At 38.7% G+C, this 15,333-nt stretch overlaps 1 protein-coding gene across 1 annotated transcript in view; it reads left to right on the forward strand.

Annotated features, from left to right (window-relative positions):
- Positions 1-15,333, forward strand: part of PLCB1 (phospholipase C beta 1) — a 496,305-nt gene that overhangs the window by 361,329 nt on the left and 119,643 nt on the right. The window contains exons 12-14 of the mRNA XM_063316122.1: positions 9,963-10,045; positions 12,447-12,531; positions 14,451-14,628. Of these exons, the coding sequence (XP_063172192.1) occupies positions 9,963-10,045; positions 12,447-12,531; positions 14,451-14,628 (346 nt within the window). The remainder of the gene's footprint in view (positions 1-9,962; positions 10,046-12,446; positions 12,532-14,450; positions 14,629-15,333) is intronic.

Raw genomic sequence — 15,333 nt, forward strand, 5'->3', positions numbered from 1 at the left:
TTCCCTATTGATTTTGCTTGCCAAAAGCCAGCTGGGAAGGTTGAAAATGGCAATCACATGACTGCAGGACACTGCGACAGCTGCAAATGCAAACCAGTTGCCAAGCACCCAAATTGTGATCACGTGACAGCAGAGACACTACAACAGTCGTAAGTACAAGGACCAGTCGTAAGTCAGTTCTTTTTCAGTGCCATTGTAAGCCCCAACTGTCACTAAATGAATGGTCATTAAGCAAGGACTACCTGTATAGTTATACATACAGGATGCATACGTGTGAATACAGAATACAGAATATCTCCAGAAAAAAAGAATGCATATGTTGGAAATTCAGTTCAACAGAAGAATATAGAAAAATTGGGAATTTAAATTATCTGGCCATTTCTTAAGCAGCTGTGTGATTCCAGGACATATGGGCTGCTTTCAGAATGTACAGATAGTTGCTGTATTCACACTCCCATGCACTCTCAAGCATTGTTGCTATATTATTTCTAAGTGCTGCACAGCCATAGGACAATGTGCATTATTTAACTGTTATAACAATGTGGTTGTGTATAAAGTTGAGGAAAATGACAGGAGCACAAAGGCGTCTATAAAATAAATATATACTATATTATCTTCTTAGTATTTTGCTCCATTATACTTAATATTAAGGAATGATTATGTTTATAAGGTTACTGACTGACTGGTCTTTGAGTAAGTCCACTTAATCTAAGCCTTGTACTCATGTGGACAAATGTTCCCTTTTCAGAATAGTGAAGGGAACTTATGCAGACCAGCTGGCAGTGCTGTGATGGTAAATTTTGAAATCTCCAGGGACACATAGGCTACAATAAGAAGTCAAGCAATCCCTGAAGACAGCAGTGGAAAACTCCTCCTGTATTTCTGCCCAGAAGACACATGAATGCATCTGTGAAGCCAGCAGGCATCTAACTCAAGGAGTTTAAACCTGCCATTGCCAAACAAGACATTTTTATATCACACTCAATTGTCTGCATACATGTAGAATAGCTTATGTCTCCATTCCTGCAAATAACTATGAATTAGTCCACATGTTGGGTGAATTGGCTGCTTTTATAACTAAATGCACGATTTTTATCATGCTGTAAAACACCACAAATTTTCCCTTTCACACACTTAACAGATGACATAAAATGCATGTAGATAGAACATTACCGTATGGCATAAAGTACGCTAGATGTGAATCTCATAGATTCTCCCTGTTTTATTCTATAGGATCCCCAGATCTTCTTGGAGAGGGGTAGAGCCAGAGTGAAAGAGTTAATCGCTGCCCCAGAACTGCTGCATGGATTTACATGGGATAGAATGATAAACAAGAGTTTGAGGATAGAATGCTGCCAATTAAGTAACTAGCAGTGATACAAGCAGAGGTAGCTATTTCAGCTGAAACATTCAGCTGAAAAATAAACCATTCAGAAAACTTGTTTGGCGTCAGTACCAGCAGCATTTTCAGGCCATGAAAAGAGTGCTTCAATTTGATAGCAGATACACAATTCTCACGGAACTGATAATGCAAGAATATATAGCCAAAGGTGGGCTCGTTCAATATAGGCTAGTTTTAAAGAACAGATTATTGTGTGGTGTTTGTTGAAACATCCTGATCTCCCTGGGCCCTGTAAGATTTTATCTAGCAGGGCACTTTTCCCCAGACAGGGATAGCAGCGTGGCTATTTAAAGGAGTGAGTAATGAGCATCACAGATGCCTTAATTTGCTGTCAGTTTGCCCTGATCTGCAGAGGTGTCCTGAGGTCATTCTTATCCATGTCATCTTTCTGTGCATTTTAAAAGGCACATTTATTTGGGAGGTATGAGGAAAATAAAGTATGTATCCTGATGTTGGAAATACAGTAAAACAAGTTTGATTTCATATCACTAGCAAAACAGCTAACTTAATAATTTAATGGACAGGTTCCAGATTCTTGGAGTACTTTAGATAAAATACTACTTTTTTCCTTATGGCACTCTTTGCAGAATTTATCCTGCTATCATGACTCACTGGTGTTAGCTGAAGCTAGATATTCCTTAAGAACACAATATAGAAGAAAATATCATTTTAATCTTTTGTATAGTTTTTTATAACGTTAAAGCAATGTGATAGAGGCAGTTACAGGAAAGCATATGGCTAATTATCCCATAAGTTATACTATCACTGCTTGTCAGACTTCCCTTGTTGTAATTTCAGTTAATCTTCTTTCCTGAAAATGGTGTGTGTGTGTGTGTGTGTCTGTATACAGCTTGTGAAAGTGTGTGTGTGTGTGTCTTTAATACTGTATCTACCCAAAAGCCAAAACTGCTTTTTCAGATCCATTCTTTCTCCCTCCCCCCCACAATCATTTGTGTAGTTCATTAGATGATTTAGTGTGCAGATTTTACATAATAATGGTTTGTGGAATTTTGATTGATGACAGAAAATATATTCTGAATGTACATTCTCTTCACACAATGCCTCGGAATTCAGGATATGTTTTGAAATCTCTTTTAACCCCTTTACTAATGGCTATCTGTAATTCTTCATCCCTTATTCTTCAGAACTATTTGTAACCTTCTATAAAAATGTGCCCCTCTATCCATTGTTTTCTGCTATTTGCCAATAACTAATGATTTCATGTCATCCTTGTGCCATCCTATTGTAGACCTGGGATAATAATGGTGTTCTTTGTTATTATTTCTGCTGAATAGAGCTAGGAGCCTTCCAGCCCATGTAATAAATCGCACACTGTAATTTGATCAAATAATATATATTTTACCTTGAATGATAGATTTACTATTGAAAAATATGTAGACAAACTTTTTGATCCTGAACATAAAACTATATAAATATAAAACTAGAGCCTATCACTATTCTAATAAATGTGATAGAATTTCACAATCCAATATGCTTCTTTTTTATAGATACTATTTTCCTGCTTATAAATGCTTATAACTTTTCAATTATTCATTGTGTACCGCTTTGTCTTCTAAACTTTGCATTTAAACGTTATTTCTTATATCTCCAGATTTTTAGTTATTTTCAGCCCTCCTTCTATTGACATTTCATAAGAAGACATAATGTTTTTCTTTAATGGAAGTGAGTAAGTAATCGTAATAAAGATAAATCTGCTAGTCTTTTAAAACCCCTGACAAAATAAAATATGCCCAATACATTTTAATATTACTCTTCCTTGGGGATAGTGAAATATCAGAAAAAGTAGCAGAAAGTTAACATAGGGTGCTAAGTTGAAAGCATAAATATAAACATTGCAAGGAAGAATATGGATGCCAGTAATGAGTTCAGTAAGTTAATTGTTCATAACATGAAACCATAGACTCTAGGACTGGTGCATTCCTCTCTCCCTTTTCTTCTTCCAATGTGGCCAGAAGGAGAAATTGATTAGGGCTCAGTTTCACTAATAGAGCCTTGGGTTTCCCTTCCCACTTTGCACTAAGCTATAACATGTTTTTTGGGGGGGTTGGTTTGGAGATATGTTAAAATGTGGATGTAGTTTGTTTCTGGAGTGGCTGCATGACTTGTTTGATATGCATAAGAAAACTCTCCTGCAGTCAAGTGATTGCCATTTGCCATCTTCCCTGCTGGCTTCCCACAAGCAAAGTCAATGGCGAGGCCTGCAGAGAAGGTTGCAAGTCGTTCCTGCCACTTTTTCTCCTGCAGCACCCTCTTCACAGCCCGCACACAGTCACGTGGCGCCATGGCAGCCCTTCCCCAGCCTGCATGCACTCGTGCAGCACCATAGCACCCACTGCTCAGTCCACATGCACTCGTGAGGCGCCACAGCAACCCCTCCTTAGCCCGCATGCACTTGCCACAGCCCCCCACACCTCACTCTGTAGTACTCGCCCGCTCTTCAGCCTGCTTGTGAGCTGCCTGGGACTTGCAGCTTCCAGCCAGCTTCCCTGTTGACTTTGCCTGTGGGAAGCCAGTGGGAAGTTGCAAGTTGCAGTCACATGAGATTCTTGCTTAATGACCCAGGATTTTCACTAAATGACAGCAATGGGGACTGCCAGGATTGCCATTGCTAAGTGATGCAGTCATGTGATGTGACGCTTTACAACCACGTCACTTAGCAATGGAAATGCTGGTCCCAATTACCGTCATTAAGCAAGGACTACCTCCAGAGTTATAAAGTATAACATTAGATAAACATGAGTTACATTAGATACTATTTGCAAGGCTGAGGCAATGCAGCATCAGCCTATATATCTAAGCTATGCAGATGACTCATATGAACTATACTCAAGCTAACTATTATAGTCCTGGATCACACAAACCTATCTATTTTTCTTAGGGAGAAAATCACCTTTAAAAGCAGCAGGAAGGACAGTCCTTATTACATAAAAGAATATTGCTTGCAAGCTCTGCGGTGTATTATTGGATATGAATCTTATGTGAGTGGGTAGATTAAAAAATTGACTTTTGCACACATTTTCAGAACAACAAATCTGCATTCCTGACAGAAAATTAGAACAACTTGTTGCTAGTAATCTGAAGGAAGTAATTTGTCAGCCATTATAATAGATACACCCTCTGAGCCAGTCAGCAACTGCACACATAACAGAAAACTTTTGGATACACAGACTACACCCTTGAATAGAATGCAGCCTCAGCCAGGAGAATATATTTGACATTACTCCTGTTTAAATAATTCAGTCCTAAATCATACCCTAAGTGCCACATTGACTACTGTATCCAATTTCAGCATCTGAAGAAGCAAAGTTTTGCTCCTAACTTTTATATTACTGTCTCATTAATTGCCTATGTTGTTTATTATTATTGTCCTCCATTAATGGATTTGCATTTATGACTGCCAAAACAACTGTGTATAAATATGCTATACATTAACAGAAACCTGTACTCCCTTTTTCTAAGATCAAGTGAGTGGTGAATAGGAAGAGATCTCAATTACAGCATGCCCAGATTCAGAACACTCTTTCTTAAAGTTACCATCTTTTTTTGGTTTTCCCATTGAAATGGTTGTAGGCTCCCCTTTGTTCTCCGTTACGGATAGATTCAGTCGTGAATCAGCTGGTAGTCATTGTGTTGCTTAGATTATTGTTAAATTAATAGCGGTTGATTTTGTTTGTTGTTCCTTGCTAACTTATTGAAGTGTTGTGGGATGTGCAGATAATAGACCAGTAAAATTTGATGGGGAGAACATTTTCTGCCATGTGTGCTGCTGCCCCAGTGTGTGGAGCCACCTCACCTTTGAGCTCTCGAGTGAAACAGGAGGGCAACACGAAGAGGTGTGTTCCTTCACAGCAGTGCCCCCACCACCCCATTGAAGTATTGGGCAGATACTTTGCTTTACCCAGCTGCTTTTCTTCAACAGAAATTTCTCTTTTGCCTGCCGTGCATGCACAGAAGTCAAACAAAAGTCAAAGAAGTAGCATCTAGAAACCAAGCATCCCTTGGATGCTATTTGTATGAAGGCTTCTTTGTTGGCAGCACTGTATAGAGCAGTGTTTCTCAACCCCAGCAACTTTAACATGTATAGACTTCAACTCCCAGAATTCCCCAGCCAACTTGCTGGCTGGGGAATTCTGGGAGTTGAAGTCCACACATCTTAAAGTTGCTGGGGTTGAGAAACACTGGTCTAGAGTAATCAAGAGAGAGGCGGGTGTTCTATTTTAGTAATTGGCAATTTTTAAACATATTTTAATCTCAGGATGCCTCTGCAATGCTTGTGTCAGAGTCATGCACATCCCACACAAGATTTGGAGATTCGGTTCGTCTCTGATTTTTTTTTTTTTACTTCTTTCACTGGAAACAGTGAAGAATGTCAGGATATTTTGACTTATGCTTTTTGTACCTTTAATGCCGCTTGCATGAATATCTCTTTCAAAATAATGCTGCCACTTTGCCATTCAACTTGACGTTTCCTGATTTAGAAGGAGCAAGCTGAAAGAGAAATAATCTGTTAGTAGCCATGTGAAACAATTTTGAGATACCAGTGTCTGAGGGCAGGGCCATTAATCAGCACACTTCTTGGTAACCCATGTAATAGCTTGCTTTGACTATCATTTTTCTGACAAATAGATTTGACATGTGCAGAGGCACAAAACGAATGCAAAGCTTAAGTGATGTGATTTGACTCTCTTGATTCTTTCTTGGTTTCATAACTGTGTATAATCTGAGAAGAGACATGTAACCCCCTGAAAATTTCCTTGTAAAACAGATTTGTCTTTTACCTAGATTAGCTCATTTAGAAAGACATTTTTCAGTAAAAAAAAAAAAAAAAAAGAATTTTGCATAGTTTAGCTTTTACTTTCCTCAAGGAAGGCACATCTGAGGAAGCCTCACAATAGTACAAGCCTAATCTTGCTTAATGACCCAGGATTTTCACTTAATGACAACAGTGGGGACTGCCAGGATTGCCATTGCTAAGTGATGCAGTCATGTGATGTGATGCTTTACAACCGCATCACTTAGCAATGGAAATTCTGGTCCCAATTACCCTCATTAAGCAAGGAATATCTCTAGAGTTATAAATATCTTGTTGATTCATTTGCCCCTCCTTATCCAATGGTCAGTTATGTCAGAAGCATCTGCTGCAAATTTACATTTTATTGATTTTCTTTATTATAGTCAAACACGGTCTTTCCGCTGCACGTAGCGTTCAGACACTAACAGTAATGTTATATACTGTAGATGAAAGACAAAATTACAATTAAAACATCCTAGTTTGAACTTTAGTGCATTTCGTAAAATTACTAAATTGGTTAAAAAGAATTAGCAGCAGCTACCAATTAAAAGCTTTTCTGGCAAATACACCAGATGAGAAGTCAGAGCCAGACGTTTTGTTTTGTTTTGTTTTGTTTTGTTTTGTTTTGTTTTGTTTTGTTTTGTTTTGTTTTGTTTTGTTTTGTTTTGTTTTGTTTTGTTTTGTTTTGTTTTGTTTTGTTTTGTTTTGTTTCAGTGTCTGCATTCTGGGGGAAAGACAATAGAGGTGAAGCTGGCCTGTCTTTCTTTGGCCAGGGCTCCACATAACAAAGATTTATTTTGTGGCTGTACAAATATTATATTTATTATAAATATTGAATATACGTGTTCAAAATATTTACCTTTCCCCTTAAGATCAACTCTCCTCTTAGGCAGTCAGCAGATAATTATCTGAGTATATTTAATAGAGCAAAGTTCTAGAAATAAATGGTTGTGCATTGTTTTTCTATCATGTATAATTATGCTGAATTATATTTTTATTATTAATACTTAGATTTCTATGTTGCCTTTTAGCCAAGGCAGTTTGTAACTAATTTTAAAAGCATCTTGCAAGGTAAATGTGGAGAACGTGTAAATCTTTATCTTTGCTGAGCCGTATAGTTTTCCATCACAATTACCACTTTATAAGAAAATGTTTACAGGTTCTTCAGTGCTTATATGAATAAGTCAATAGTCCAATAACTTTATATCAAGCTGCACAGTCTGTCCGCCATCCTGAATCAAAGTTTAAGATACCCCTTGGGAAGGAGAAAGCAGTTTTTTATATGAATAGTTTTAAGCACTTGCCTCTTAGATGAAATTTTTTGAGAGCACAATTGAGAGTTTCTTGAATCAGAAAGAAATTTTCAGTGTCTTGGTTATATTTTCTTTTACTTGGGCTCCACAAAGCAGAAAAACAGCACAGGCAAGTAAATTTGTAAGGAGAGAAGGCAACACTTAACCTAAATCAGCTTGTACAGAAGCAACCTCAGTTTCAGCCACATCCACTGGCTTATCTCACACTGATACTATTTGCTCCCTCAGCAAGTAATTCCAGGGGGTGGGGCAGGGGGTTCTCCTTAGTCATTGAGGAACCTTCACATACTTTTTTCCAAGTCTCTATCTTATAATCAGGCAGCACATTAGGTAAAGTAACTGTGTGTGGATATGTCAGAGTAACCAACAAGGCCCATCCCAACCTATAGGTTTTTCAAGCCTGTTTGCTAACTGGTATGGATGGGAAGAATGGCTTCAGGGTGGGATAAACAAATCCTAGTCAAGGATAGGAGTACCCTAAAAGTTTCTTGACTTTCATTTGGATCAGTTGCTGGGGGTTCCCACCTTAGGCTACACCAGATTTTGTTTTATCCCAGTATGTTGAATATTGTGGCAGAGTGCTGGAAAGCGTTTGGCCCAAGAGATCAGAAAAATCACACACCAGGCATTTCTATAAAAATAAATATATTTACAGAAAGCCCAAAAATGTATTTTGTCCTGACCCAGTGCCTGGAGGCTGTGAGGGCCTGGATGGGGTGCAATGGGCTTTGACTCAACCCAAGCAAGACTGAGTGGCTTTGGGTTTGTGGGCCTCCCGGTGCTAAGGTTTTTCCACCTCTGGGCTTGGATGGGGTTGCACTGCCCCAGATAGACCCGGTGCGCAATCTGGAGGTCCTCGTAGACTCACGGCTCCTGCTCGAAGAGCAGGTGGCAGCCGTGGCTAGGAGGGCCTTTGCACACCTTTGGGTTTTGTGCCAGCTGTGCCCATTCCTAGACCAAGAGGCTTTGCTCACAGTCACTCATGCCCTCGTGACCTCCCGTCTGGACTACTGTAATGCGCTCTACATGGAACTGCCCTTGAAGAGTATTCGGAAGCTTCAACTGGTGCAGAATGTAGCTGCACAGATAGTAGATAGTGTTGGCTCCTTGGCACATGTAACACCACTGCTATGTGAGCTTCATTGGTTGCCAGTGTGCTTCCGGGTGCAATTCAGGGTGCTGGTTGTCACCTTTAAAGCCCTTCATGGCTTGGGGCCGGGTTACCTAAGGGACCACCTTCTCCGTTGTTTCTGCCCGTCCAATTCGATCTAGTAGGTTGGGTATGCTGCGGGTCCCATCAGCCAGGGAGTGTCAGCTGGCAGGAACTAGAAGGCATGCCTTCTCCTCCGTAGCGCTTGCCCTCTGGAACATCCTCCCTCCAGAAATTAGGATGTCCCCGACCCTGTTGGCCTTTTGTAAGGCCGTAAAGACCTGGCTTTGTGCTGGGGCCTGGGGCCTCGAGCATATGGATGGTCCCATCTCTTGGCTCTATTAATATCTATGCATTGCTGACTTGGCAGCCATGTATATTTATTTTGTATTTATTTTATATTTTAACTGTTTTAATTATAATTGTTTTAATTGTTTTATGGTTTTATTGTTGTAAGCTGCCCAGAGTCACTCTCTGAGATGGGCAGCTATAGAAATTAAATAAATAACTGAAACTTGTCACTGTGACAAGATGATGGTTTCAGGAAACTGAAACTAGTAACAAGCCCAGGCAAGCTGCCCTCCAGGCAAATCAGGAGCTTTACCTGATATGGTCATGCCTTTTCACACCCAAAACTAAGGATACTTAAGTTTGACCTTCTGACTCTGCCAGAGTGATTTGTTACCATAGTAACTTAATGGCTTGCTCCTTGCAAAAAAACAATCAAGGAAATGCCAACAAATATGTCACTTAGTATATTCACATATAATGCTACCACAAACTGATAGTGTCTGGGTTTACACAGCATGCTAAGCCAAAATTAAACATACTGCTGTTTAACATGTATTACTTTTCTTTTGTCAGATCCTCAAGGATTTATCAAACTCAGAAATAAGTCTAAATAGTGGCAATTTAATTTTACTGAAAGGAAGTCTTCCTTTCAAATGCAAGAAAGGTTATCTGGCAATACGTAACTTTTTATTACACAAAAGGATCCATAAAAGCAAAGCTTTAGGAATACTTATTGCGAGCCCTGTGAACACACATTTCTAAATACAAACTACTGTTTATTCTCCCACATGCCAGCAGCATTTTACTGGACTTAAAGATTAGGAGGCCAGTCACACTGAAACAAACTTAATGATACCAGAACTGCCTTGTTCTTTTAAGAATTATAAAATCTCGAGTGTGTTTCAGAGGACTGTCAAAACTGCTTTATGTTCGTGAGTTAAATAATTTCTTTTCTCAGGGGAAAATGTGTTTTCTTTGTTTCTTTCTTTCTAGGAAGTCATAGAAGCTATTGCTGAGTGTGCATTTAAGACATCTCCTTTCCCTATACTCCTCTCTTTTGAGAATCATGTGGATTCGTAAGTAGTTTCAATTTTCGTATAAATAATATTTTATGTCCAGTATCCTCTGTTGATGATTTTTGCTCATGAAGCAGAAGTTTCCTTTGCTTTCTCCCCTTTGCACTACTCCACATGCCCCGAGCACCAACTGTTCTTGAAAGTCTTTGGTGAGTCCCTCCCTGCAGTAGGGGATTATTGCCACTAGCTCTGTTTCCCAGCATGTCAGTTGTTATTGTGGTTTATAGCATGGGTATTTTTTTCATTTAATTCTTTCTATTTTACTTCTGTACTAAGATGCTTGGAATTATTTTGGAACTGAGCAGCATATAAATCACAATAATAAATAAATTAATTAATATGTTTTGTGGGGTTCATCCAATTTGCCAGAGGGGGGAGGAAGAATCTGGTCTCCCAGTGTTGGTGGTTGGACAGAATGCCATCTTCCAGCAGATTGCAATAGATTTACTATTTGATCATTGTAGATTTTTGCTAAAGGTAAAAACAAACATGCTAAAATGTAGCACAACTCTTTTGCATGAACATTTCCTGTACTCTGAGGCATTTACTTGTGAAGCAGAGAACTTGCGTATTCCACAGTTAAACTTAAGTCATTATGCTTTTCAGACTTTTTGGGGGTATCTATAATAAAGGTATAAAAAGCTTCCAGTGATTCCTAGAAATAACAGAATCTAACCTGTTTAATTTAGTTGGGTATACTCCAGAACCTGGAAACTGCATAGTCACTTCCTCCTGAGGGTTTTTTTTGGATGGCACAGAATGGGTCTCCTGCCTTTTTAAGTTAGTGAGCTTATCTGAGGAAGTGGTGCAGTGCAGTTACCAATCACCTGCTCTGGCTTCTCTTCATAATGTATCATACATAGATAGCCATGCCTTGGAAGAGCACATTATTGTGGGGCAGAGATATAGCACTAATATGCTCCTCAGAACCTGGCAGCAGGCCTTTCTCTCATTCACAATCACCCTCACCAAATCTGTTTATCTCAGTCCACATGCCCAGTCCCTTATTCCCACCCCAACCCCTACTCCCCTTTTTCAGGAGCCTGTCTGTTCAGGAAGACAACCAGGAGCACATCAGTATGTCACGCTGACTTCAAACCATCAACCATCTTTGCTTGCTCAGAATGTCTTAACACCTATTGAATCCAGAGGCATTCTGTGGCATCTTAATGATTGTTTACTCTGTGCCAGCTCTTCACTATAAGTGTTTTTTGCTGGCCTCACCCACATCAAATAATTTTAAAGTAAAATAAATCTTAAATAGAAGGAAAACATTCTGTGGGCATGAGGGGGGAAACATATGATTTGATCTGCAAATGAATAAAAAGCTGCATATTACAATCTCTCAGCAGTCAACTGTTATTTTCATTTCATTTCATTTCATTTCATTTCATTTCATTTATACTACCTTCAGTACGCAATTCCCAAGACACACAGTATTGCCCTACAAATGCTTGTCATTAAAATGCATATTGATTAAGTGCCTTCAGGTTAGAGTTGGCTCTTAGCAGCCATATATGCATATATCTATTGAAATGTCTCTGTGTCTGTGTGTGTGTTTATTACTGTTCTGTGTGCCAAAATTATCAAAAACAATGCTTGGACTCAGAATGCCACAACTGAGTCAAGACAAACAGCAAGTTTCAGTATTGTTGTAGAGAAATTCATAAAGTTTTTTATTCTGAGCTTGCTTCCCATCCTCCCATAAAATGCAGAGAGCTGTGAATCCTAAGGCAAGAATTGCAAAGCATACATACTAAATATACAGCAAAAGAATAGTAAATAAATACTGTGGAGTCTTTGGTGTTCTCTGAGCCTGGTTGTTTGCTTGCAGATGTTTTATTACCCAACTCAGTAACATCATCAATGCGAGTGAGTTCGGAGTTAGAGAGCATACAGGGAGCAAACACCGCACTCTCTCGCACTGATGATGTTACCGAGTTGGGTAATGAAACATCTGCAAGCAAACAACCAAGTTCAGAAAGCACCAAGGACTCCACGGTTCAACCCTGAGCTACGTATATTCTCTTCTATTGGAAGTAAATATAAATATTTTTAACATTAGGTACTGTAGATGTCAAGATCATTTCCCATATTCTCTGAAGCACACTGATTCTTGTATGTATATGAGGCAGATTCATTTTTTCTGTTTACCACTATTAATGACAAACTACAAATGAGAACCTTTATTGTGCTGTTTGATGTAAAAATGTGGTCAGAGAGCTGTTGCTGAAGTCAGATTAATAGCATAATGACTTAAGATCACTGAGAACAATTTAGGATGATAGGCTCAGAAAATTACACCTCTTCATCTAGTTAAAGGATATTATATTTTCCATTACTAGTGCTTCTAGCATTATAAAAAAGCCTTATTTAATTTCACACTTTCTTCCCCTTTCAGCCCTAAACAGCAGGCAAAAATGGCAGAATATTGCAGGCTAATATTTGGAGATGCTTTGCTGATGGAGCCGCTAGAAAAATACCCAGTAAGTTCTTATTTATTTATTTAGCTTTGTTGACTGGTAAATAAAAACAATATTTGATGTATAATTTTAGGTTTTCTGTGCTTCCTTCATATCCTCCAACTTAATGAACTTCTTTGTTTATGGGGAATGTCTTAAGGCTGGTTTGTTTTATTTATTTATTTTTAATTTGGGGGGTTGGGAGTTGAAGGGCATATATGATAATACTTGAAATATATTTGAAACACATTCCCTTTTGTATACTATATGCTTTCACAGGAGAAAATGTAACAGGGATTCATAAATGGAATCTTTTTTTTTTTCAGTTGCTTTACTTTGTTGTGAGTAGTGTTCATTCCCAAAAAGATTATTTATTTGGTTTGAGCAGGAACAAGAATTGTCTTGAAGCTGTGAGGAGGTATATTTAGATGCTTTTTTGAGGATTTGAATTCATTTCTGAGCAGTCTCTTAACCTTGTCCAATGCATCCCGAGTCTACATGTGAAAGCTTAACAAAGAATATAATCTCTTTTGTAAGCTGTTCTGGCAAGAATGATTAAATGTAATTTAGATTTTTTGTCGGTTGTGTAGTTTTGTGTCCCAGGTGGAGGAAAGGCATAATATCAGCAAGTAGTATTCATTAGCATACTAATGGAACAAAAAATATACATGCCTCGTACATTCTGGTGATGAGAGTTCCTCCAGGTCTCCCTTTGCTAACCATCATCTTGTCACAGTGACAAGTGAGTTGTTAGTGGTATCTCACACATACAAGGGATCTTGTGCCATATGGTCACTTAAGGGGAGAGAATCCAATCTTTTTCTTGCTGCTCCAATATTCTTAGTACAGTTATTGTGAGACAGCTGATAATATTAAGAATGGCCCTGCTATATCAGGCTGATGGTCATCCAACCTAGCATTCTGTTTTGACACAGTGGTCAACCATATTCCTTCAAGAAGGTCACATTTATTGATAGGAAGGGAATAGCCTTCTTCCATGGTTGCTCCATAGCTGCTGATACCCATGGCATGCTGCCTGTGATCTGGAGGTAACAGCCAGTAGGACTAGTGAGTTCTTGATCTTCTATGCATCTGTCTAGTCCCCTTTTAAAATCACCTAATGTGTGATGGCAGGAGATTCCACTATGTAATTTAATTATCCTGTTCCGTATAGATGTACGTGCATTATCCTACATTAGCAAGATAATGCCTTGCATTAGCGGGGGTTTCCTTTCACTTATGGTACAGGGGACCACCTGAAGACAGGACATTAGAAAAACATTCATTATAAATATAAGGCAACCAAGGACAGAACAACAGGTTAAACTGTCTCTTGTCTCAGTAAATAAATGGCATGGAGGTGGGCGAAAACAGAACCAGGTGCTTGTAAGTTGTGCTTTAAAGACCCCAAGAAAAGGAATTAAGAGAAGATAAACCTTTTTTCTGTGGAATTGACTATGTGACTCATATTTTATAGACAAATCTATATAGCTCAGCATAAATTTAGTATATTAATATTACATTTTTAAACTTACTTCATTAAACAAGAGTGATAATGGGAGTACCCCACACAAAAATTCAGTGAATGCTGACCTTGAGAGGTTCAGATACTTGCTCTCAGAATTACACTCCTTAAAAAGATGGAAAAGTATCACTGGTAATGGTGTGGAAGGCATCTAGTAACCTACACATACATAAAATGTGTACTGTAGTATGTTGCAACAGAATGAAAATGCAGCAGACAGCAAACATTTATTGGTATTAGGACCTGTCTACGGAAGCATGCTAGGGCAACCATTAAAAGAGAAGAATAATTCTCTGTCTTAAATAGCTGCCATAGTATATGAGAACGGGCTTTGTTTAAATAATTTTGCTGTTAAAAATCATATCAGTAAATGCTTCTTTAAGAGATTCCCTAACTATCCATACATCTTTCTGATCAGCTTGAACGTGGAATTCCACTTCCAAGCCCAGCAGACCTGATGTACAAAATCCTGGTGAAGAACAAAAAGAAGTCCCACAAGTCTGCGGATGGTAGTGCAAAGAAGAAGCTTTCTGAACAAGCTTCTAATGCATGCAGTGATGCCTCCAGTGGCTTTGAACCCTCTTCCCCAGGAGCAGGTAAAAATAACTGAATACTTCCTTATTCTAAGCCACGGCATTGATCCATCTACTTGATATTGTAAACAGTAACAAGCAGCCCTCTAGAGATTTCCAAGATTGAATTTAGGACTTTCTATAGGAAAAGCAAGTGCTCTGCTACTAATCTAAAACTCTGTTTTTGAAGTACTCATCCCCATGCCAAGGGCGTTAAGCTCATAGGCTTTCACTTTGCTGTCATTGTGTAAAAACATGAGATATAATATTAAAATATGAAGTAGATTCATTATAACTAGAAAACAGTTTTGCTTACAAAAGAAACTAGACATATTTTGAATATGCCTTGATTAATATTTGAGAGGGCTAGAAAATTTGCTTTTGAGGAGGAAGTAGAATTCAGAGCACTAGATACCAGACGTAACATTGGCAAGTCCTAACTGTAGCTACTGCACACAGTTTAGGCTGAACATAGTCCAGTGAGTGTGTGATGCAAGTCTTATGATTCCTGCCAGCCTTACTTCAATGTGTCTGACTCCCTGCAGTCTGTTTCCATGACAGCAGCATCCTTCTTTTTATGTCACACGTATCAGTATTGCTCTCAAGTTCTCACTTGTTAGCATCCATTCAGAAGCTTGTTAAAAAAATATCAGCTTTTAATATCAACTCTAGGAGCTACCCCTCATAGTACCAAAGCAATGGCAGTTTCCATTATGAAGCCTTCTGTGC

The sequence above is a fragment of the Candoia aspera genome, chromosome 1 (genome assembly GCF_035149785.1).
Source record: "Candoia aspera isolate rCanAsp1 chromosome 1, rCanAsp1.hap2, whole genome shotgun sequence".
Classification (NCBI taxonomy): domain Eukaryota; kingdom Metazoa; phylum Chordata; class Lepidosauria; order Squamata; family Boidae; genus Candoia; species Candoia aspera.